General features: G+C 37.5%; 1 protein-coding gene across 2 annotated transcripts in view; it reads right to left on the bottom strand.

Annotated features, from left to right (window-relative positions):
* Nucleotides 1-623: 623 nt before the first annotated feature.
* The window catches only part of necab2 (N-terminal EF-hand calcium binding protein 2), a 126,281-nt gene continuing 99,742 nt past the window's right edge, over nt 624-27,162 (bottom strand). For both annotated transcript variants that reach the window (XM_067502118.1, XM_067502119.1), the window contains 4 exons: nt 14,077-14,189; nt 7,100-7,177; nt 6,230-6,321; nt 624-5,143 (listed from right to left, as the gene is read on the bottom strand). In XM_067502118.1, the coding sequence (XP_067358219.1) occupies nt 5,115-5,143; nt 6,230-6,321; nt 7,100-7,177; nt 14,077-14,189 (312 nt within the window). In that variant the 3' untranslated portion in view covers nt 624-5,114. The remainder of the gene's footprint in view (nt 5,144-6,229; nt 6,322-7,099; nt 7,178-14,076; nt 14,190-27,162) is intronic.

Raw genomic sequence — 27,162 nt, 5'->3', positions numbered from 1 at the left:
GTAAATTCAGCCTATTGTGTTGAATGGGTGTCAGGGGTGGTTCTGGGCCAATGGCTGTGGCCAAACTGAACTGTTGAAAGGGTCCTCACCAGGTGTCATGAGATGCCTCTGCACTCACTCATCCATGGCCTGAGACCTATTGTGAGGCCCAGTCACAAATACTACATCACATAAATACTGGGTTTCCATGGGAATGCTCACGCTAAAAAGAGCTGCATTTGGAGATACAGAATAAGTGGTCACTGGAAATTTGTGCCTATTTATATATAGATGTAACTATTCAGTTCATACATGGTAGTTAAAATACTGTACAACACCAAAAAAGGTACCATGTTTTAACAGCAGCCAGCAGCAAGGACTTGGTTCCACATATGAATCCAACATTTTTTAAATCTGTCTCAAAGATGTTCATCATAAATAATAACAATCATAAAAACTTGTGGTTTACCTAATTTTTTGTGTTTTTGAGTATTATTCAGGATGATAGACTTTTTTCAAGACAAAATGTCATTTTAAATAAAATGTCATATTAAATAAAAGCTTGAATAAAATAAGTCTGCAGCAACCATTTTAGTGCCATTATGAATCTCCACCCTCATTTTAAATCAAAGCCAAAAGCACAATTTTTGGTTTTTATTATTTTATTGAATTGCATCACTCTACATCATATCGAATTTCAACAAGATATTCTTTAAAGACCAAATATAATACTTGCATCCCTGCAATGTCTCTACACATAAGAAGAGAAAGCTATTTTACTGAAACATACATTAAGAATTAATATTTCATTAAACATCGCCATAAAAGTGAATGTTCATGTATGCCATTTTTTCTAGTCATATATTTTATATAATAGATTTTACTTTGTCTGCTTCATAGGAATACTAGAAAAGAAAGAAGGTAAGAAATGCACTAAACCCATTGAAGAGTAGCATGGCCTAATACTACAGCAAAGAAGTTACTGGACATTCAGTTGACATGCACTCAGTTGAAGGATAGAAAATAACACAGCCATAGAAGGGAAGAGTTATTACTTTGATGTTGGTCAATGTGGCCAGTTTTTGATTGGCTTTACATTATGTGACACACTTTTTGAGGTAAACTTGGTGACACACTTCCTGTCCATCAGCTTTCCTATAGCTACAAAGACGAATGTTAACTACAGGAGGCATGATCATCACACACTCTACTCATTTTATTTCACTACATTTCAGTGGCATAACTCTTTCATTATATGACCAAGCACAGGTTTCACTGCGGAGTAGGGGGGTAAAAAAAGAACAGGCTGCACAGTCTGAGGGACATTCAGGAATGTATCAACAGGAAACAGTATTGGCATTTCTGACAATTCACTCACTATCTAACTCATATACGCAACCCAACCAAGCTGCACACAATGTACTGGTAAGAAACCCCCAATGAGAGCGAGTGGGCTGCATTCAGCTGGGCTCTTGAGTACTGTAAAATTATGGCTATCAGTATAGTAAAGTCAATGACATGTAAACATCAATCCATGCAATATGGCTTTATGCTTCTATTCAGAATACAGCAGCTCTATCTTAAATCAAAATTTCAAATTCTTTACTGGCACAGGAAGTAGTTTTTCTTTTTTACAAAGTGTAAGGCTAAAGGTGCACTGTGGCGTTGTAAACAAATTCAAAACCATATTTACATTAGGTGTTTTTCACTGTTGCTTTCTCTTCATTAAACATTAACGGATTTTTTTATCTTTGACATCGTTTCTTTTTCATTTATGTTTGCTATTCGCAACCTTTGTTGTTTATGCATTTGTTGATGCGCTGCCAATTTTCTTGATGCTGTACCACTAAACTTACAAACGAAAAACAATCCACTCACGAAGACACTGCTCCACAGCACTCCACAGTGCACCTTTAGAACAAACACTCAGAGGTTAGTAGAGATATTTTACAGATAAAGCAGCAACGCCTTTGCATGCCTGATCTATAAGACTACTGTAATACTTGTATTTTGTTTACAGTACATGTAATAATACTCAAAATATACTATACTCAAAAAGTCCACACAGTCCTGCCCTGCTCAGTGCAGCCCAGCTCTCTAAAAGAAAGTAATGGCATTAGATCGTTTGAAGTATCGATGTAGCTGGATCCTCGCTCATGTTACCACATCACTTGGCCCTCGGCAGACTGTCACTCACAGATAAAAAGAGAGGAAACAGATCCTACAGTGAGGTGGATGGTAAGATGGCACCTTTCAAAGTATAGCTCTATAAAGAAGGAGTGATTCATTAACAATCTTTAACCAGATAAACAGTAATACTATATATCTCCAAATACTCTCATCATTCATAATAACCTCCTATATACTGTATTATGAAGTCACAATATTCACTCCTTTGTACATTGTGCTTTCTGATTGAGAGTCTGGTTTTTAAACGAGTCAAACAATAATCATAACTGATGCAGAGATGGGTCTGATCGATTCCCAAGAAGTCTGTCTAAAGGTTAGAAGATAATTTACCTTAAGAGATCGAGAATGTATAGATTTTCAGAATGCTTTGGGCTTAAAAAGGGAAATGTTGCAAAATAAGCCAATTTGTACATGATCTCATGTTTTCAGACTAAAACACGAGAAATGGAGCTGAAGATTGACCTTTAAACCTTTATTATAAAATATTGTCATTTGTCATATTAGATTAATATGCTCATCAAGGATTCTTCAAGATGGTTTCGACAGTTCTGACGCTGCTGATCAGACCTATCCTTAGTAGATTCTGATGACCCAGTTAAACAAATTCAAATTCAGACTATGGATTATTTTCTATAATAGTTTTTTCTGTACTGCCTTCCTGTTGAGCTATAGGTTGTGAGACTGTTCTTTCCCACATGTCTTTTCCACTTAAATGTTGACATCAATACGCTAATTGGTAAAAATATTGATGGTGAGGTGGTTGATCTATCAGCTACAGTACGCTAAGTGCTGAAAAATATTTTGTTAAGCTTCTTTTTTCTGTGACATGTTTGCCTAATCTAAGTGTGGTGTATAGAGTTTTAATACAATCTGTGAAACTATTTTTATGTCAGGAATATGTTAATGGCTCTGTGTTCTGGCTCTGTGTTCTGAATTAACAGGATGTCTACACTGAAATGGTGGGTTTTTCCCTGGTTACTGGGGTTTTAAATTACATCAAAAAATTTAAGTCATCTTTTGAAAACCCTTTTACCCTCCTTGAGCATGTGGTGATGTTTAAGGCTTTATATTCAATGTCATTTAGATGGGTGTATCTGTTTCTGATGGTAAATATTCTGAATCAAACAGTTAAGAGAAGCTGCAGTGCCTATAAAGCTACTGTCACTTCCACTGAGAACAATTTTGCACCATAGCACTAAAATATGTCAATAAATACAAATATAATCATAATAGAACATTTTCCCTATGTACAATTTCTACTAGAGTTACACAGATAATAGCTACCCACTGCCAGTTCAGACAAGGAATACACAAAGAGAAGGCAAAAATAAAGCAAACTTTAGCTGCATGGAGAACAGTGAGGCGCTGCCTTTAAATCTCTACTTAGTCTCTTCTGTCTCAAGGTAGCAGCAGACTTATTTAAGTCAGAAAATTGTCCTTTGACAGCAAAACGATCATCTCACCTCCTAAATGACCATGATGTCAGTGCTCAGTGATTTAATTCTAAAACCAAACCAAAGTGTTGAATTAATAAAAGCTAAATGAAGAAATCTAAATGTTTCTTTATGTGTCTGTTTTCATTCCCAGATCTAAGTGAAGACTGACTTCTACTGATAGAACACCGGATAGTGAACTAGCCCTCTCCTGTGCCAGCATATGGCAGAGCACAATCTGTATTTAATCATGATGTCTGGCATCCCAGAGATTTAGGTTTGGGGTTTTCTTGGTCATGAAAAATCTGGCCAGTGTTTAACTTAAAATAAGCCCATAGCTTCATAGACATTACTCCCACAGCAGCCATTGTGAAGTCCTCAAGGTAAAGAATATTATCACACAATGAAATAGCAAAGTGAAATAGTGATCTCATTATTTTTGTTTAGTCCCCTGAAATTCAACTTGAAAAAGTAGCATCATACCGGTTATGAGAAGGTAACCCTGGTTGTCTGACAGCATGGGAAGATAAGATTATTTAATTGTTTAAAGTGAACTTCTTACCTTTTCTTGCACCCCATTTTTGCGCAAGAGTGCATAATTTAAAATTTGCCTTCTTTGTTTTAGTCAGAATTTATCTCCACATCCGAATATGACACTAGTCTGTGCTGTTAAATTCTCATGTGAAACTGTTTGCAACTGGTTTTAGGAACCTAGGTTGTACCTCATAATGGAGTTGGTTGTTTTAATAAGTTACAGAGCCTATAAATGTATATGTTGACAGCTAATTTAAAAAATTAAATTACATATTTTGGACTCTTTCATATCTGAAACTTCACAGCTTGCAGGGCCCTCATGGTTTTAGGGACTGCTAGTTAACCCTTAAACTAGTCACTGGGTTTTCCTGAGATTTCAAGATAACTAAGCTTTACTCAACATGTCCATGTGAGTTGAGAATGGCTGATATGAGAATAATGTCTAAAGAATTTGGTCAGTGACAAATAAGAGATAGACTAATGTATGTATGAGCAAAAGTGGAATTAGCATCTACTATAAAGTAACATAAATGATCTGTGGTAAAAAAAATCATGTATCCCACTACCCAAAAACAGTATCTGCTACATGAAAAACTAAACCCTGGGGTCCTTGCTACATGACAAACTCCACCATACAGTGGCTCGTAGCTACCTGAAATATGATCATGAAACGAGCCAGAATCTTGAGCCAACCAACTACCGTCGTGAGATGCAAATGCGTTTCAGTAGTCTCACGTTGTAAAATGCACTGTTTGATCAATGTTTCACTGTAGTTGACGCCATTCATTTGCACTGTGTAAACATTTACTTACAAAAAGAGTTGAGGAAAGGGAGGGTTGAAGGAGGGAAGGATACTGAGAAGGTGGGGGTGGGGTTGGGGTGGGGTGGGGTGTAGTGGGGGGAAGCATGTGAAACGCAGGGCGAAGAGGAAGTAGGGAGTGTCCAGGAGTCTTGGTGTGTAGTTGAATATCTTCATGCTCAGTCCCTGTTCACACTGCACCAGGCAGCTGCAAAATGACAAAAAGAGAGAAATGACAAGTGATAAGGAGGTTAAAGACAAAAGAATTGTAGACCCAGAAGGAGCACAGGCTGAAGGAGGAGAAATTTGGTAAGGCAGAGAAAGAAACACAACATAGAGTGAGGGTGGAAAAAGAGCAGAGCAGAGGGCAGGTTTACAGTGACATGGATAAATAAAATAAGAGATTAAAAGAAAAAGGAACTAATGCTTAGCCAGGCATCACCCTGAGAATCTGTGTCTCAGAGCATGGATGTATGCCAGTGTCAGCCATTTTAAATGGTGCCATTGGTTGCTTGACTTGTAAACGCCCCCTGAGCTTCAAGTTGTTACACACAGACTATAACAATAATCAGTTCCTGAGGATTAGTTCTGCTTTGTAATTGCGCTTTATTGCAACATTTCCTTATATTCTGTTAATTACAAACTCAATTCTGTTTTCTTCTATTGTTTTCCCATCTACTATTGAGAAGTTTAATTTATTATCAGTTACCACCAACAATTTTGATAACTGGTTAATAATTTAAATCACTTATCAAGGAAAATGGTATTTACTCTTTTCAGCCTCTCAGGTGTGAGGATTTCCTCTGTTTGATAGCTTTAATTATTTTGTAAAACACTGCTTTAAAAAAAGCTACTTTAAGAGATGAGCTTGGGAAGAGACCCAATCAGCAGATCAAGTGTATAACACTTTAACACTACAATTTTAATTTGGAGGACAATCCGAAAGCAAACTGATTAAAATAACACAAAAAATGAAGTTGGGTCTGTTTAAATACTAATTTCTGCTTTCTTGAGCACTAAACTATCTTGTGTTCATGTCATTGCGCATTCTACTTAATCTCTAGTTGAAACTCATTTGTCCATGTTATACTTGATGAAACAGTATTTAGAGCTAAGTTTACTCAAATCCTCACTGCCTACTGCACAGTTTGTGACTGACTACAGATTTTCCCCACCACAGAGGTCAGGTGGGATACAAAGGACCATCCTGGAAGATACAACTTTGTCCCCTAGCCAACTCTTCCTCAGAGTGAAGAATGTACAGTACTTAGATGAGTAGTGAAATGCCACTGACCTGGCACGGCTACAGAGGACACGGCCTCTGGCTGGCACAGCGTGTCCACCTTCACGTGCTGAAAGGCTTTGTTAGGGGGTGACTGGAGGTGCCTGAAAACAGAGGAGATGGTCAAAGAGCACACACACATATATGTGTGTAGAGTTTGTGCACACACATCTGCAGCCACTCAGAGCACACACATCCTCAAATCACTTAGCACGGCCCTTAGCCTTTACTGTAGGAGGTGAAATATTAATGACAGTGAGATGCTGTGAGCAGTGGAGCAGAAAGTGAGGAGGGAAGGCACACAGCACACAGCTACATCAGCAGCGGCCTCTCCTTATGGCCATGCACCATCCCTAAATCATAATGACCTCACGCAACTCGAATACTTCAAGAAATCCAGAGCGATTTAAAAGCTGGACAACAGTAATTAAATGTGGATGGAGGAATTTCTCTAAAATGCTCATGACAGTAATGGAAGAAAAGTGAGCGCCATCTTCATTTGGCAGTCAATAGTCAATGCAACAACAGCATGCTCAGCTCCAAATAACTTTAAAGGAGCACAGTGATGACTGTAAGGCATTTTCTGAAACAAAATGGATGACCACACTCAGTACTGACTTTTAAGGTGGCTCAGCTTGAGGATGAAATAATTTCGCAGCAGCGGGCCTTCATCAGCATCCACCAATATTTCAATCTGCCTGTTGGTTTGTCTAGATTTAGCATCACAGCAGGGTGGCTACTTTCAATGCATTAAGACTTTATTAAAAAGCTTCTCCGCACAAGTCAGAGAAAAGCAAAAAGCTCTTAATCCTGGCATGAGTGACGGATACTAGCAAGGAGCCTAGATTTAAGACGTTAAGCCCAGTGAGACTGAAAACTCACCTTTTCCATTCCTCCTCTCCATCCCAGAACTCATAGACGACAAAGGATAAACCGTCCGGCAGACGCACTGCAGTCACACTGAGTACAGAGACAGAGGAGAATAGAAATGAGTTAATAACAGAAGTTAAGGTGGTAAATAATGGGTGAAGAAGTTATGAAACAAAGGTAAGTGGATCATAGAGGAAGAGATGCATATATAGAGTAGATAAATGGTACAAAATGATGGAAGGGAGAGTTTAGAAATAGTAGAAGGTGTAAAGTAGAGATAAAAGCAAAGGAAACATAAGTCACAGTAACTGCATATTAGAGACACACTGTTCAAATGAGAAAGCCTTAGATACAAAACAACAGTTGAGGGTGTAAAGTTTCCCTGGGATGTCACAGCACCTAACACCACAAAGAGCAAATGCATCACCCCACACCATCCATTCCAAAAACTTGCAGCAATACATAAAAATGTGTGAATAGGTCGATGCAAATAGGGGCTGTTATTGACCGATTTTATAGCGTACACCCAAATCCCCAAAGGGTTTTTCTTTGTGAATACTCAATATTGTTACTCAGTGAAAGTGGAATCACAGCTGTGCTGGAAAAGAAAGTGTCCTCTAAGAAAGAACTGTAGGTCACCAACAATATTCAGGTTAAGTTTGCAATCAAATGATGGCTCATTACCATCACTAGGCTGCACTGTTTGTGCCAGACTCTCTTTATGGCATCAACAACTGAAACAGCGTGACGACAATTCGTACTGCATATTTTGTAATAACTCTGAGCATGTGTCCATTGCTGTGTTATATCATAAACCCAGCTTGTGCAGCTCATGTGTTACAATTTAATGAGTCACAGATCTAATTAAAAAAGGTCCAATTTATGCCTTGATTGTTTAGATCACTATCAGTTGTGATTTTCAGATGTTGCCATAAACTATGATGCAAACATGAGCTAATGATTGAAGAGGAGGAAAGTCAACAGAGGAGATGGCACAGTTAAATTAAAATGAACTGAACAAACCCTCGATAGAGGTTGGCCAAAGCCAAGTGCAGAGACAGAGCAGTGGACCAAAGGGAGCACATGGAAACCTTGTGGCTACCAAACCACACTTCAGACCAAACCAGAGAGGAGTTAAGTTATAGCACCACTGGCCAGTCACTGTGAATGACAGTACTGGGACTGGAGGTAAGATCATGGCTTCACTTATTCAGTGAAGCAGGTACGGGTGCTTTGTGTCCAGTCCTGTGACACAATGGAGTGGCGTGTCTGTGTTTTTACAACCCCAATTCCAAAAAAGTAGGGAGGAAGTGTAAAATGTAAATAACAACAGAATGCAATAATTTGCTTATCTCATCAAACCATATTTTCTTTACAATAGAACATGAGAACTTTTACCATTTCATGGAAAATCTTAGCTCATTTTGAATTTGATAGCAGCAACACATCAAAAAAAAAATAATCTAATTTTGATTCATCTGATCTCAGAAAAGTTTTCCATTTTGTCTCATTTTAAATGAGCTTTGGCCCAGAGAACAAGACTGCGTTTCTGGATCATGCTCATATATGGCTCCTTCTTTGCACTAAACAGCGTTTATTTATGTTTGTGTATTGCATGGCAAACTGTGTTCATTTTTTGGCACAGTTTTTGGGCAGTGAACCTCTGCCCATCTTTACTTTTGTGAGGCTCTGCTTCTCTGAAATGCTTCTTTTATACCCAGTCATGTTACTGACCTTTTGCCAATTAACCGAATTAGTTTGCTTCCAATTTGTTTTTGATTTGCAGCAATTATTTTTCCAGCCTTTTGTTGCCCTTCTCCCAACTTTTTGGAGATCTGTTGCTGCCATCAAATTCAAGACGAGCTAATATTTTCCATGAAATGATAAAATATCCCAGTTTATATATCTGATTTATTGTTTATGTTCTATTGCAAATAAAATATAGTTTGATGAAATTTGCAAATCCCTGCATTCGGTTTTTATTTAAGTTTTAAACATCCTCCCAACTTTTGGAATTGAGGTAATTGTTTGTGGTTAATTTTGTAAATGAAAGTTATCTTTCACTATAGAATATGTGGCTAGTTTTACCAGTGATGCCCATGAATGATCAAACATACTCTCTGAGAGGATCTTTTGTGGGGGCTTTAGTTGTTGCTGAGCTGGAATAAAATTTCTCACCACCACTGTTTACTTCAACCAGCCTTGCCAGCCTCCTCTCACCTTCTGTCACAGAGAAAATCTAGCTCTTTGGACTATGGGTCTTTGTGAATAACTTTGAGTAAAAACAACAAAAGTGTTAATGAATTGCTGATCTAGTCATGCAGACCCGAGAAGTTCATCGTAACTCGATGTCTTGAAGATCAAGTATGTAACAATAAATACAGGTACTTAATCTAACCACTGCATATTGCAACATTCCTCTCATTAGGAACATTTTTAAAGTCTTAAATTCACATTTGATACAAAATTACTGTTAACTACTATAGCTTGATGAACCATTGTTTGCCACATTCCCTGCAAGTAACACTCCTACAACTCCGGTCCATTATTTTCACTTGCACCTGTTTGGTAATTTTCAGGCTCTAAACCGATCGTGTTGAGTGGAGCAAAGCAGTAAAGGTTGTGTTTATGCAGCTAGGGCGGAGCAGTGTAATTTCTGTACTTGTTTCAGCATGAAATTACACTCGCGTTTTTCCCTGTTCAGGGTGGCTCTTATCACAAACGCAATTTTAATTTCAATATTCAGACATTTGTATTTTCAAAGATTTCCATCACAGAAAAGAAATTACCTTTTCTTGTGTGACGAGTTGTACCTCTTTTACACTGAGGTAAAGTTTCATCGGGTCCAAAGCCTTTATTGTGTTTTTATACAGCAGACTACTCCACACAGTCTGTACAGTGGACACAGGTAACAGGCATCACAAGCTCTATTAAAGACCTCAGGAGAAATCAAAGTGATATTTTCTGTCTTATCAACAGTATTATTAGAGACCAGACTAATATTTTTTTACTGCAATTTATGCAGTTATGACATTGCTGTTGTACTGTATAATAATTTCTAACTGCACCCACATATGATGAACTGAATGCAGCAAATGCAAAAACAAGGTTATCCACAACAGCGAGTAATAATAGAAACATAATTTACTAATATTTTTGTGTAACAGAACAGAAACATAAATGCGATGTTTGCACCGAAAAGCACCCTTTGAAGACCTGAATCTTAATATTTGTGCCTCACCTGAGCCTGGACTCTTCTATCAGTCCATTAAACTGTCTACTACTTTTAAAAGGAATGAGAGGAACTGACGTGACTGGCCATTATCGAACACCACTCCATTTCCATCTCCATCTGCTAATACTGTTCCTTCGGGTAATACGTTTTCATTCTGCTGCAGCCTTGTCTCCAGCCGGCAAAGCATTGTGGTAGGACTGGACTGTAACTGCAGTTCTAACAACTACACTCAGTTTTTTGGTGAGATGATTCGCCTTTTTCATTGGTTTCACTGGACTGGAAAAAAAACATAATATTTCACATGTACTATGAAGCAACAAAGTACAAATCTATTCAAACTAATCAGAGAAGGCGCGTATTTATATGTGCATGGGAGCATGTATTGGGATTTTAGAGACATGCTGCCTCAAAACAACATCTCAACTTTTACCAAAAAGTTAGGGAATATTCATGATCTCCTATTGAATCTGTGTGATGTATCATTAAGTGGAGAATCAGACAGCAGTGACCATGGAGTATTGCAGCTAAATCCTTGTATCCACCAAAAAGGGGCAAATCTTCTACTTGCAAAAATACAACAATTAGTATTCTGAGTTCCCAAACTATTAAATAGCGTTATTATTATTATGGAAATTGAAGATGATGTAACACAGTGGCAAACATGCCTTTGAGAACTCAAAATTTATTTTGGTTAGTAAAACTAACTCACAAGCACTTTCTTGTACCTTTGTCAGCAGATTATTAGTATTTCATAACTATCTTACAATGAATATTTTTTATGCAATGTATTCATATTTATTAGTCTACTTAATTTTAAAACTTTATCTAATATTGAATTTCATGGTGCTGATATTGATGAAGTGTTCATGCAAGACTTTTTCATACTATTGGCTACTGTGGCAGCTGACGTGTGTAATACCAGTACTAATTGTGTGACTCGGACTAAATGAAATGTCTCTGCAGTTCTGTCATGGACCACTAGGGGGCAGTGGTAGGACAGGCTCTTGGTACCTTCCAAACATCTCCACTGGGCTTTAAAAGAAATAATTTAATTTGTGTGAGCTCTGCTGGAGGATATAATAAAGCGTTGTAATCACACATTCACCCTGAAAGATAATGACAAGAAAAGGCAGAGACTAAATAAACTTTTTATATTCGTTTGTGCACAATTAAATGAGGAAATGATAAGAGAGAAAAGGAAAGACACACAGTGCTACAACAAAGAGGAAGAATAAGGCAGCCCACTGTCCCCTTTATTAGGTAAACCTGTACTTTACTAATGCAATCCAACACAACAGCTTTGCAATGAATTCTAATTTTGCATTGTAATAATAATAATTTCTTTGTTTAAGTTAACAGGGAATTGTCAGAAGGGTGATAATATTACTACTGTATGTGCTCATTATTGGGGTCCTAGTGGGTGGTGGAGCCATAGAGGAGTACATTAAATCAAGAGGTGGTTCCCCATATCCATACAACACAAAGGAGAGAAAAGTCAACTCAGAGGTAATGAGCAGGCTTCCGCCATCAATAAACCTTCTTCTAACTCATGTATTATTTACTTTAGCTACCTGCAAGTACTTTATTTCCATCACATCTACTATACTAATAAAGTATTATAGAAAGTATAAAGCGTATCAAAAGTACCAAGAAGCCAGTGAATAATTTCAGAAGAAAAACTAGCAGCAGCTTCTGAATTATTCCAGTGTTGCACCAGAGGGACACTTCTGCCTGTGTCTGCTTTTCAATGATCAAAGCAAAGCATTTCAAATGTTTTGTCCTCCAGCACAGTGGGAAATAGGTGTGACTGAATGTGTGGCCCACTGAAGTGAAGACTTTTTATCTGTTAGGAAAATGGCTGTTGACCCTCAAAACCAATGAAACTGTTTCAGACAATTCATCAGTATGCTCATAGTCCTCATTTACAGAACAACACAGATAGCTTTGTTCTACTAAACTCTCATTTGTCATATATTACAGAAAATTAAAACAGAAAAAGTGATGCAGGAACCATTTTATAATAGAGGTAAACAATAAAAACAGGTACTGCTATCAGCATCAGGCAGCTGCTGAATGTTCACGCCACCAAAAGAGGTTTTCTACCACATGCTGTCAAAGATCCAGACATCCAATTTCAAGTTTCTGAGTATAGCCTGTCCCCAGACAGTGACATGGTTCACTACAGGACTTTGACGGAGTCTTTGCTAGAATAGTGTGAGCACGAGACGTTACACAAAATTGAAAAACACGCTCCTATTCTAAAACTTCAACTCTGTTTTCCATCTACATGACTTTGTCTCTCCCACAAAGCAACACTTTTTTTTAACATATATTTTGTACATATATTTTACATACACACTACTCTTCTGCGACAAAATGTGGGGAACTAAGTCGTAATGAGTGCAGAACAAACACTACATACAGTATATACAGTATATCCTTCAAAGCTTTTGCAACTAAACATCTTTTTACATCTAATTTGTAGTACAACATCTGCACGCTATCCTTTTACCCCTTTCTTCTTTGGAAAACTGTTCTCTTACATGCCTCCGGTCCAGATACAGCTTGCGAGAGCGAACAGTGGCAGGCGAGGTGGAGCACTCTGCCAGACTGCTACAGTTTGCAAAATGCCACCATTTCAGCTGTTAAGTGCCCCCAAGCTTCTTAGTAACTTTCCTTTTTTTAACCCTGCTCACACAGACACAGCGTGTGTTGAGGGTGATACAGTGTTTCCAGATGGCTCTTCACTCATACCACTGTCCAATTCACACTACTATAGCTGCTAGTTCTGGATAGGGCAAAAGCAGAGACTTGGTGCCTTTCTCAAACTAGTTTTCCTGGCTGAGAGACAGTTCTTTAGCTGGTGAAACTGGTTTGAGATTAGGCACCAATTCTGAACCATTTCCCAAACTCACTTTACTGTAGATTAAAGGATAATCACTCTTTCCTTGTGCTTGTCCTGTGTCTGTGACCTCATACTGTACATCATATACTCACTTCACTCCTTTGTGTTTGTGTGGTAGCCTAAAGTAGTTTAAATAGGGAACATATTTATAACAAATCATCACCATTTAACTTACTGCTTAATGGAAGTGGTCACTATTAAAGGTTTAGACATTATATTTAGGGAGGGAGCACTTCATGAATCATTTATTTTGTGTTTTCTTGGTCTTTTCTTTTGTTTTCAAGGCCTATACAAATATCTATGCCCCTCTTGCAAATACTTTTCTTTTCAAACTACAATCTGCAGCAAGAGGTGGCAGAAAAATAAATGAAAAAGTTCAATAGAGCCAGAAAATGGCAATAGAGCCTATGCATCTTTATGTGGACTATGCATACAGCATATTGAGTCTGGGATTTAGAGACACCTCTTCGGATATTAGACTCATTTACAAGTGCCAGAAAGCTCTGAGTGTTGGCTACAGGAGGTACAGCATGTGTAAATCATGCTATATTACAGGTACAAAATTATATGTATTGGATATGAGAACCAAACTACCTGGGAGTAATAACAGTTTGTTTCAGGTTTTGGAAAGACAATGATAAAGTGCTTGCAAGTGTGTGTGTGTAGAACATACTGATACACAAGGACCAAAGTATCTGAAGTGTAGTACTTAATAAAGTGTGAAAAACAGTAAGGTCCTGACACTGTGGATAGAACACATTAAATATTTAAAATGTTTAGTGTTATGGTTCTACACCCTGCAGCGGCATTGGAGCAGTGGTTAAAATGTGGTTGATCAGTGAGACTTACTGAAAACAGTCTCTCTGAGCGGAGACATTCTTCAGGTACTGCTTCAGAGCCTCACAAAAGTCGCCAAGCTTCTTCTGGGAAACCACCATCTCCTGGCGAATCAGCAACAAGGACTGTAGAGAAAGAAGGGGAAGTCAGTTTTGTTCAGCTGTTGTGTGTGTTGCATGTGGACAGACTTAAATTCACTGATGAGCCTGAGCACCCATTTACAACTGGTTTCACATAGGCATTGAGTGATGGAATCACCCCTGAACAGCAGTAAATACAAGTGCAAACAACAATTTCTGAGTTAACACCAATGACTGTGTAATGGCTCCAGAATCCATCACCCATTGCAGAACAGGTTTGTTTTAATTAAGACGCACAAAAAAAAATCCAAACAAAAAATGTGCAAAGGTTCTTAATTTTTACTAGTCTGTGCAATACAAATCTGGTCTGACAACAGACTGGTGAAACACTGTAAATGTATGTGTGACCTTTGGACCTTTTTAGTGGAAATGATGCAGCAGTAATGAAACACAAATGGTCAACTGGACCCCCTAGGGATGTCTAGGTCCAAAAGTAATGGCGAGGCCATTCCAGTTGTGTTTGCTGTACACAGTGAGATAAAAAGATGAGTTCAGAATTACGGCTTCTTTCTTTCATGGTATTACATCTACATATGTTAAATAACAGAACATAGACCCTTTTGTTACCCAGCTGATGTCCTATGAGAGACACTGTGTTAACAATCATTTATGATGAGACTTGTGAACATTTTGCTCACTCAAACTTTGTGTCACCTCTTACAAAAGGTGCTAAACTTAACAGTATCAAGTTGTAAATACCAGCAAGTAAAATGTCGACTTCTTTTGATCATAAACTTAAATTATCTTCAGTGTACAGAAAAAGCAAATAAACCAGTGCTGCCATTCCACAGTGTTTGGGCCATCGAAACACATTTAACACTATTTGTAAACAGAGTCTGAGAGATTATTCTGCCTCTGAATTAGCAATTTACAAAAAGGCCAGCTAGCTAGTGTGATCTGGTTTGTTTCATGGAAGCAATTTACATTTGTGTGCTTACATGTTAAGATTAGTTTCTGCCCTTATTTACTGTAGCTACTACAGTGTCTTCATTATAAAAACTTCAGATACTGTAACAGGAGAGCTGTGGCCTGAGTGTTATGCCTATGTTACGGCTAAACCTCTCCTCCAGTTCTGTATTGCAGTGTGAGAGCATAAAGCAGCCCCTTCACAGACACTGTCCCCTACAGGAAAAAGCATAATGTTTTTAATCTCACACATACTATAAAATGTTATGATGGGGTCGACCTGATGTTGAAAATGCAGAAAATGATTCTGTAAAATGCCCACTGACCTGTGTGTGTGTTTGTGTGAAAAAAGACTGTACAGATCTTCTGTGGCAGTATTTGTCTGTTTGACCCCAACTTTCTTCACAGTAGTTTCCACCTCAGCATGTAACAGTGTGGAAGGTGAGTACACTATACCTGTGTGCTTGTATGTGTGGAATACACAGAAGATACTGTCAGAGCCTGGAGGATTATTTGACTGTATTTGCGTAAATCCAATTTATACCAAGAAGATGCAAAGAGCTGCTCTTTTAGTGGGTTTGACTAGAGATTAGCAGCTATCTTCAGCACTTTTATATGCCATCGTTACTGTAGCTCTGTACAGGAGCCTACAATTAAATATTCATCCACTGTGGCCTAGATAAGTTCAACAATATCTTAAAGGCACTTTGATAATACAATACAAACTTCTGTAAAACACATCGATGCTCACTTCCTCATCGTTTATGTTCACATTAGGAAAAGGGTACACAAGACACACAAACAGTAGACTACTGCAATATCCTTTATCATTATGTTTTGTGTGTTGTCAATAACATTTTGTCCTAGATATGAACATAATCTCCAGTGCTTTCCTGCAGTTGATTGTTGCAGAACAGTAACCATGTTTAATTCGGCCACATCTTCTTTTCAACATTAATCCAATTAACAACTTGACAATCTTACAACATACTAAACGTTCTTAATTTTATTTGCAACGTTTTTGCCTTGTGTCAGCTTAAAGCTCCTTGTTACGTCTCAGAGTTGTTCCAGCAGAAAGCCATTTCCCATCTTATCTTACCAGATGGTTGTTTTTAGATAAGTGTTGGAGTCCTGAGAGGTACAATGATGAATTCAATTGATGAATGTGCATATCACAAAAAGAAAGGGTTACAAAAAGCACAAACATAGGAAGCATAGGTTTTTAGCATAGGATTTTTTTCCTTTTTCCAAAGCTATTAGCCTTATGACCACTCTTATTCTAATATAACAATATATCAATCACACAGCCCATTTTTCTTTACAAAGAATACAGTTGATGTACATTTAATACTTTAAATATATTTTGACAACTGTGTTTCTACCTAATATCAATTTAGACTCTTTTCTTTTAACAGAGTATTTTTACCAAGGCTCTTTATGTAAATGATCTGAATACGTCTGTTACTAGTGTCTGAACATGTCGCTTTCAGCTGTTACTACAGGAGACACGAGGCTTATCTTTGTACATCTCCAGTGCAAAATCCTGTCAAAAGCTGAAATCTCTTCATTTTCTTCATGGTGAAGAACATTTTTAAACATTAAAAAATGCTGCTAGAGAGAAGTCCTTGCTCTTTGATTCTTTGGAGATGAGACCATGATCTCACCACAGCTGCAAAATTCTCATTCAACACTTTTTTTTTCACTATTTAAGGTCACCAGAAATATCAGGATAACAAGATCTCATAATATTGTATTTGTTTATGTAAGTTAACACATTATAGGATAAAAAGTGAACATAACATAATAATAACACAAGCAAAGATGCAACATGTAGAAATCACCATTGTTTTAGTTTGTTTATAGTGTATAGCCCATATTCTTTACTATTCTCCAAACTACCAATTAATCAGCTTATCTTCCTCTCCCACCTCAGCACTGTGCTATTTTGCTTTTGACTTCATTTTTAACACATCTAATTCTTTGTTCCTAACACGAACCCGGTTCCACCTCCTCCTTGTTCACATCCTTGTCCTTCTCCTGCCTGTTCTTCTCTGCCCCTGCCCTCATTCTGTATCTATTCTGAAACACAGATAAGATGAAATCCTATTTATCTGTTTGGAAATCACCGCTGCTGTCTGTGTTTCAAGCTATTTTGAAAGCGGATCCCTGTAGGTAACCCCTGGGGGCTGCCGTTCCTCATCGCTGTGTGCTTCTGTGTTTACATTTTCGTTCTTTTTCTCTGCAATGAGAAAAAGTTGTACCAATTATCTTTAAAGATAGTGGCAGTGAATGTGCCAAGACAGTCATTATATTAGATATCAGATTATGCTGCTGTTGAATAACTGGAAATACAATAACTTGTTGTAAAACATGCAAATGAGCACAGCTAGTGTAGCTTGTACACATGCAGGCTTTGAGTATTCAATGGGTTTACGTCTATGTGCACCTCCATTGCTCTGATTGTCTGTTTTATTGGCATGTAATGACTGTTTATCTCTTGACATCACTGTTTATGTGCTTCCATTAAATTAAACTGCTGTCATGAGGTAACAACATTAGTGCAACATTAAAATGCATGAATAAGCACTTGACTCTTTGTTAGTAAAGATGTGTGGTGTGTGTACCAGTTAGGATGCAATGATTGCATGGGCGGCCATGTGTGAGGCACCTATAACATCAGTTGAACCTGACAGACAACTGCATGGTCTACCTTAAGACAGGAATGTAGCACACTTCCACACAAATGCATCGTACCAACTCTATTAGAAACACCGCATTGCTCAGCAGGCTCTGTTAATGTAATCACCACCACTCCATTAACTATCCTGCCTCCCTGCACAAATCACCACAATTACATCTGCTCCCCTCTGACACTGTGGTCCTGAAGTGGTAATTGGGAAATCTTGCTAACTTTTATGTTAATGGTCAGCATAAAAGCTACTTCCATGAAGGTGCAGACATTTTCTTTTAAACAGCTGGTTTTGCACTGAAGTTCAGAAGCTGCCAGAGGAAGCTCAGGCAAACACATACTGAGTGATAAATCATCAACACTTTGTCTTGACAAATAAACTGACCCAGGAGGCTGATCAAATAAAAAAAAACTAGATTGAGTGGTAGGAGCAACTTAATTAAACTCTTTATTGACATAATATCAGATGATTTCCCTTGTTGTTTCTACATATTAATATGATGGTCGAAGGATTTCCCCATTTAACTCCAGCTTCATGTAAGGTATCTACAGTAAACTGTACCGTGCTAAGGGAAGCTAACCAGTTTCTGGTGCAATCTTCATGGTTATTTTACAGGCATGAGAGAAGACACAATTATCTCATTTTACTTTTGGCAAATATCCCATGTGCACATCCCCCAAGTGTTCTACTCTTGGTCTGAAAACCATAGTATACGTGATGTTTTCCTGTGCCTGCTACAGTGGTTAGAAAGGGAGGGAGCCTATCTGGAAATTTTTAATTGCAATTGCAACCAATTGAAATACTAATAATGATAAATTCATAATTTCTCAGGTGCTCTATGCAAGGTCTGCTCATTCACAAACCAGCAAACTGCCACAGTAGTCATACTTGGAAAGATAAGGTGGTTACTCCTCCACTGACCTACTATGGGAATGCTTTTCAGAATCGCCATAGAAAGTCATATTCACATTCCTCAAACTGTCGCCAAATCAACAGGTTGACAGTAACCTTTTTTCTCAGCAGCCACTGTGGTTAGTTGTTTACTAATGTTACTTTACTTGTCACTCAGCATTTTTGTTGGCCACATAGAAATTTAATAGAGATTTTTATCCCCCATTCATCTCCACCATGTTCACTACAGGGGGCGTCTTATTTACACTGCCAGGTGTCATTGGTCACAATAAAAGTCACAATAAAAAACAAAACTTCAACAACCAGCATTTTACTGAATTATTAATTTATCTGAGCCAATCCTCGTAAGTAAATGCTATTCTTTTACTGAAAGGGTACATACATGTTCATTCAACAAATGTTCATCATTCATTATGCCACTGAAAATAAGTGTTTACTCATTGCTGTTTCCTTGAAGTTTAACATTTCAATTTTGTTTCTCAAAATCAAGTTTGTGAAAGTAAAAGGATGCCCCTGAAGGTGGTTTGTACTTTGAAATGCAACAAGAAAATGGCAAGACCTAAACAATGGCATCTGCATTAGGCTTCTTACAGCCTATTTTATTTAAAACCCAATGCAGGTCACACATGTAAAAAAGAGCCTACCAAATTAATTTGATTTTCCACTAAAGCATAGCACTAAAGCAAAGTATGTACAATCCCTCTCAAATCTCCAGCTCATTACTCTCCTTTAAGAACTGCCTAAAGCTCTCCCTATATATATATATATATATATATATATATATATATATATATATATATATATATATATTCCACAAAAGCAATATATCTTATATTGCATTTGCTCTGCCAGTGTTTGTTCAGTGTGTGTGTGTCAGCAACACTGATCAACAATAATCCTTCTACTTGAACCTATAAAGCCTGAATATTACTGCACAGTCGGTGTGTGTATGTGTGTGTATGTGTGTTTATAGGGAACCACTGACTATGAATCAGTTTGATTGAACAGGTGGATGACTGTCACCGTGTTGTAAAGATGTACAGAGCATCATTATAGGCTTGTATAAATACAATTTATTATGCTCTTCATCAGCATTCTCCAAACCTGCTGTTTCTATATTAAAAATGCATGCCTTTCACTGCCAACCCAAGCTGAGCTGTTAACATTTTCACATCATGATTTTAATTTCACAGAAACTCCCAGAGTCCAGTACAAGGCGTCTAGGAAGGATCCTGATCAGACCTCCTCAAATGGCTCTTTCATTATGAACAAGCAACTTTGAGCCCTCTCTGGATATTTGACATCCTTATTTACAGTTGGGTGCAAAAGTTGCCAACTTTTTATTTTGAAATGTCAAAAGGAGTAAAACGGAGATTTAGTTTTTTCATTAACATACTATTTAATGGTGATTAATTTCTGAAGTTCAGGAGCAGAATGACACCTGAAACACTCCCATTCTGGTCTAGGTTTCTAAATACCCTCTTGCCACAATTGCAATACCATTCTCATTGTTCGTATCCTACCCCTCCTTCCTTGTTTCTGTTAGTTTCTCTTCATTCTATTGTCTCTATAGGGCCAGGGGGTGTCATGGTGTAATATCAGAGCCCGCCTAAAGCATTCTCCAAACCACAGTGATCCTAGCTTGTGGTCTTCTGCAGCCTTCACTACATCCAACAATGGTTCCTCACTCCAAAAGTCATCCAGTTATATTATCTATCACAGTTTCTAGCAGATGCCTCTTATACATTTTATCTTCAATACACTCTTCCTTTCCATCAGATTTGAGTGATTCCTGATGAAATCCTCATTCAGCTAGTACCAAAATTGCTTCATCAGAAATAAATTAAAGTACCTTTTTAATTAATTTATGAAGGAGGATGCTAAAGTTTGCAGCAATATTTCTTTTTAATATGTTACTCTAACTTTTTTAAAGTCCTTGACAATTATTGTTACTTTTGATGATGAAACACCATTTTTACTAGCTTGTTGTGCATTATTATTAATATGTTAGGGTCTTATCCCCCTTATTTGCCCCTTATGCAAACTTTTGCTGTTGAGTCCAGCCTCCTAATGCAATTTGCATTTTTCCTAATGTATTTGCATTCTCATTCTTTAGGTTACTACCCCAATCTCATGAACATAGATGTGAGGTTGAAAGTAGATGAACTAGTAAATCAAAAGCTTTGCCTTCCAGCTCAGCTAATTCTTCACCTCAATGGTCCAGTACACAACACCTGAATTACTGCTGACACTGCATCAATCACTTCTCAGAGTCATGATATATTTTACCCTCACTTGTGACCAGCATCCTAAGCTACTTAAACTTCTTCACTTTGCACAGCAAAGTGTCTCCCAACAAAAGGGAGAGGAAACTCCTGTGATTCCCCTGGTTTCCTGCATAGGTGATGTTGGTCCACTCACCCAGAAACAGGTCCCAGATGCATACACACAAAAACCATGCATTTGCATGTTCCCACACAATCATTGCTACAAATAAACATAAAATGGGAAGAACCCTCACACATGCTTCAGACAATATGTACACATGGTTTTATCAAGTCAGCACGAACCACAAGGTGATTAAATGAGGAGAGGAGAGATGTAAAATACTTTATAACAACATTGTTTAGGTTTTTTCAATATTCCTTTTTTAGAACTTGAAGTTTACACTGTAAAACACTATACCAAATTTTTGTGAAATCAACTAATCTTTTCTAATTACTCTAATGTAAGTATTAAAGTTTCATAATTCAATGTTGATTTAACATAGAATGTCTACTATTTATTTCCAGGTCACTTCAGAACTTGTAAACTTGAGCTGCTCTGCCTGAAGTTTTTTTGACATGAAACTATGAGTTGAATGAAGTGCTGAAAGGCAATTCAACCAACTACATTGTTTGCATTTGGGCTCAAGTCATGCTTGGCCTGTTGCACCACAATTAATAAAAAACATCTTGCATTCAGTAACTTTCTGTCTCTGTCACCTGACATTAAAGGCCCTATGAACTACAATAAAAAATTAGACAAGATGATGCAAAAAAACTGAGACTATTATGAAAATGCAGCAGCCTGCCGACATGATATAGGGTAAGATAATTGTACATTTAAATAATGCTATGTTTGCTTAGTAAATCTTGCTGTATTGTATGTATGTTATCAAATTATTTAGTTTTGTTTCTCAAGCTGAACCCGGTGAACAATAAAAGTGAACCAGCTTCTGAATCATTGAGTGTGTGTAAACAAATAAACAGGCCTTTATCTTACTATAGACAAGAGCAATGTGTGTAACCATGGTAACAGTACAAAACAAGAAGATGAAAAATTGATGAAAATAAAACTACAGAGGCAAAAACTAGACTAAGATCTTTTTAGTTTATGTTGATTAAAAGTGGACAAAAATAACTGAATGACTTAAAAAAGACTAAAACCAAAGTTAGATTTTTAGCATTCAGACTGTTGGATTATTAAACTATTCTCTTGGTTACCACTTCTAACAACAGGTGTAACCAAATCAACCATGAAAAAGAACTTTTATCTTGCTAAAAAAAACAAAAACAAAAAACAAAAATTAATTTAAATTTTTTGCTTATTTGTCAACAACATAAATCAACCATATCTTCTGTACATTTGAACGTTTAAATCAAATGTGAAATGTCTACAACCCCAACTCCCCCCGGGGGAGGGTTTGTACAACTGCATAATATATGCACAGATTATTATCACCATCTATCAAGGACAATAAACTGTACTATACATTTTAAGTAGGTTTTTGTCGCTATATGTGTGTGAGTGTTGAGTCTGTTCTAATAAAATGTTTTATCCCACTGGGTCAGAAAATATGGGTATAGCAGAAGGATGTGGATGTGTTATGGGGTGTTGGGGGGGGGGGGGTATAGGCTAGTGTTACTATGGGAATTGGGAAATACCACATTCAGGTTGTACCTCAACTGCTCATTACCTCACACACTGCACCTCAGGCCTTCTTTCCCCACTTCTCTTTATTGCCCCAGTTTTTGACTTCTAAAGGCTCAAAAACATTCAGCCCCCTCCTCCATTCTTCCCACTATTCCTCCCTCTTACAATTTCCTAACATCCATTCCTTTTCTCTCCCATTCCCTCAACTATACTGTACATCTTTTCTGTCTGACTCATTCTTTTTGTTACTTTATTATCCCTGTCCATCTTCACTATCCTCACCCTCCTCCCTTAGCTTCTCTCCTGCTTGCTCTCCTTCTTGCTCTGTGCTCAAAGTCTTCTTCATTTATTTAAAAGAGAAGATATAGTGAAAAGCCTTTCATTCGTTCAGGCATAATGTGCGTCTCTCTCTTTGGGCAGCAGTAACAGATGATGACTACAGTATAGTTTACAGTGACCCCACCTGCTGTCTGCTACAGTGAGAATAGGAAAATTAATACTTTATAATGGGCAGCAGCAGTATTTACAAAAGCAGTTGCTTTTTTTTATCCTCTGCACCGTTTTTTAATACTCAGGCAATTTGGTTTATTTATTAGAAGAGCTATTTGACTAAGGGCTTTAAGTAGTTGTATGATTTTAGATGTGTGATTTTGATGAACAAGGTAATTCATGTGGAGACTTCATGGTACAATTTACCTGTAGATACAAATGGCTCATTGTGTTTGCACAACTAAAAAATGTAACATTAGGGAGAATTGTGAAAAGTCATAGTGCAGTTCAAAAATATACAAATGCCTGGTCGTTTAAAGCTGCATTAATCAATTGTTTGGCCACTTGGGGGCATAAGTGCACAGCAATTAGCAGACTTGGCAATCAATAATTTGAAGATGTGTTTTTGTGCATTTGGTGGTTTTTGGTCCATATTTAAGCAGTCATTTTTTTTTTCTTTTATGTCTCCCCTCACAATCCCCAGAACAAATGAGTCTCTTTCTCTCTTAGCCAGCTGCCAGATGAAAACAAGTTAATGTTAAAGTTGCCGGTTGTAAAATCAAACACTCAATAGAACTGAGGGGACCTGCAGAATTGGGTAATGAATTCTCTCTGTGCTCAACAGTAAAGAAAGTGCAGAAACTCTGTGATTGAAAAATAGAAACAAACAAATAAAGTGTAACTTTAACCTCCAACTTCAGCAGGTTATGGTGCAGCTCCCAAATGTTATTGTGTGTAAATGGGTCAACTTGCCTGGTGAATGGCTGGATTGAATGCTTTGAAGTTCTGTAATGTACTAATACGCTGTGGGACTGCACTCCCACTCTATCATATTTTGCCTGATAAATTTACAAAAAAACTTCTTTTGGTTTAGTTTCAAACACGTTGCCCTCAAAATTAATTTAACAGTTCCTTCAAAGCAAAAATAGAACCCCCCCCCCCCCACACACACACACACACACACACACACACACACCACTACTATAAAAAAAGCATAAGCTTGGCAAAAAAAATACATAAAAAGGAAATATTAATCAGTGGTAATTAATTTACATTCTATGAACTCATAACTGTCTGGTTTATTGGCATTTTAGGTGAATCCCTGAGATGCCTGCATGTTGTAATCCTCATTAAGAAGACAGAACTCAAAATGCAGATGCTACTAATGTCATCATAATGCAACACCAGGTGTAATATTTCCAAGGATAAATTCTTTTACAAACCCCCTTCACTCCATGTTTGTAAGTCTCTTGCTAACATGGAGTCTCTCTAAGGCTTCCTTGTCTCTCTTCTTTCCTGTGTGTGATTCCCTCTCTCTCATCCATACACTCATGTCTTATATTACTGGCTCCCTGTGAGCTCCACTGATGCAACCGACTTGTGTAACTGTTCAGCAGGGGAATCTCTTCTGCCATACTCCATCTCTGTGCTTACACTGTCTTAGTTTGTTTATATGCAAAACATTCTGTATATACTGTAATGACCCCCAGGCAACAGTTATCACGAGGCAGATTGCTTTAAATTAGTGTATTATTTAATGTTTATCAGGAAACTCTGCTTTTCTGTTAGCCCAAATAAATTCATTTTTCATCTGCTCATGGATTCAAACTAAATTAAATTCATACTGATTCATGCTTTTAAATCTAACTTAAAAATATTCCTTTTGTCAATGTTTACATCTCCTGATGGGGAATTTTCTTTTCTGTGAAACATCATTGGATAAGTCTCATGGCTCATTCCCAACCAGCATGTTTACACAACATCTTAGCTCCTTTAGTTTATTCCTTCAATCCAGGTTTATTTTGGCAGGTGAGAACAATATCATATTTGAATTTGTGAGGCAACAAATGCATTATCAGCTACTGTTTCTTGACCAAAAGAGCTGCAGTGCAGTATAGGTATTTCTGACTCTAACTGATGATGGTTAGCATTTCTATAATCCTTAGCACAGTGCAAAATGTGGACATGCAACCAAAACATTGAAGCAGAAAATAAAATCTTATAAATCCCATGTTGACATCTTGTTATGTCATCCAAATAATAGAATAGCCAAAAGGTTTTGTAACTGTAGCATGGTTATTGATCAAATTAGCACTTACTGCTGTTACTCTGTGGATTTGTAATCATATCACATACATGAGAAAATTAGGTAGGTGGCTGATATTTTCACAAATTGCTTTCCCAGTTAAATTACACCACATTTATTATGTGTGCCAGCCACACTGTTGTGTAGATGGATTTATTTTCATGTGGGGCATGAGATGCAATTTGTAACAACCTATTTTAATATCACCTTCATAAACAGACAGAAAATTGCTCTTGGGAATGAAAGTCATGTATTTGAATAATTGGGCTAGCAGTGTAAGTAAGTTAGCTGTGGATTATTTAGATGAAAATGGAAAACTCACATCAAAGGCTTTTTCAAGTAAAAGAAATGGCACACCATAAGATGACTCCTGATATAATTGTTGAAGTTACATTAAAGAATATATAAATAAATCCAATGGGACAGAAGGAATCTGTATCTGTGACCTGAGGTCAAACTATTCTTATAAAATAATCCATCACAATATAGAACATCTGTCACCCAGAGAATATTTAACATAGGGGGAGACAAATTTCTTCATCAGTAAATGTATAGACATTTCTTTAATGGTCAAATTCCCCTTGACTTCCCTACGTTGAAAAATCTCTCTACTTCTAGCAGTTAAATACCTCCAGATGACATAACTTGGAGGAACCTTCAGTTCAGCTTATGTTATCTTGATGCTATAGAGTTTGTAATCACGGTCAACATTGTAGATGACACCGTAAAGGTTTGGCCGAGTGGTGGAGGACACACAGGCAGGGAGGCAGGAATATACTTTACTCAAAAAGAAAGTTGAAAATTAGTTAAAGTTGCCTTTTAATAATGTAGCTAAGGTAGTGTGGTTTGGTACAGTGGTCCTGGGGTGCCGACCAGTGAATGTAGTAATCCACTAAACCACTGACACGCCTAAACACCTGAATAAATGGCACACCTAAACCTATGAGCTGTTTAACTTGCTGACATTACATTAAGCGCAGGAGTGTTTAACCTGTTACAATTCGCTTAAACAGGCAGAGAAATTACAGAAATGCAAACTGGTAAAGGTCCAAATTACTGACAAAGCTTTTCTCACCCAACAACAAAGAACATGAGCAGTGCACAACGCCGAGTCTCTGGCATAGTTCAAGAAAAATCAGGATATTGAGAGAAGTTACACAAGTTACACGTTAGCTACACAAAGACAGGGCACTATATAAAATAATCAGGATGAAATGATTCAAAAGCACCCATCAATTACTGAGTCCTCTTTGTTGTAACTTTTACACTAAATGGAGCTCAGTGTATATATACAGACAGCAAATTTACTGCATATACTGTAGCCTATAGCAGCAGAGACATAATCTTGATTTACACATGTATACATTACTAGCCTACTGACTTATGGCACTTTGTTTTCTAACAGCCCTGTGGGAGTCGTAATTAGACGTGTCAGGAGTAAACATAAACTTGCATGAATGGGATTGGACATCACTCGTCAGCTTACAGCCACACAGCTGTGAACACACCCCTCACTGTGACAAAGGAAGCACCTTCCACGGTTCAGGGCAAAGAAAATAATGAGTTCGTCTTCACTACAGTGAATGCAGATGACACAGGGGACAAAATGAAAGATATCATTTAAAAAAAAAAAATACTCTGTCTTACCTCCATGTACTTTCTGTCCCTCTGGATCTGTATATATGCCTCCCTGCTCTGATTATCCATCTCCCCCTCCATTGTCCACAGTACCTTGGTTATAGTGACATTACAATCACATTCACTGAGCCTATATGTATCATTTCGTCACTCTATGTGAGGAAAACTATACTGTGTGGACTCCAATAGACTATTAAAGGCACTGGGACTGACTGTAACAAAAATAAAGCTGACACTGTATTCTGAATATGTGGTTATAAATCTGCTTTTCAGGACTTCCAAAAGTTCTCCCTCCTTTTCTGGGTAATTCTCTTGTTGTTTG

This window comes from Channa argus, chromosome 4, assembly GCF_033026475.1.
Source record: "Channa argus isolate prfri chromosome 4, Channa argus male v1.0, whole genome shotgun sequence".
Classification (NCBI taxonomy): Eukaryota; Metazoa; Chordata; class Actinopteri; order Anabantiformes; family Channidae; genus Channa; species Channa argus.
This window is presented reverse-complemented; position numbering and strand designations above follow the sequence as displayed.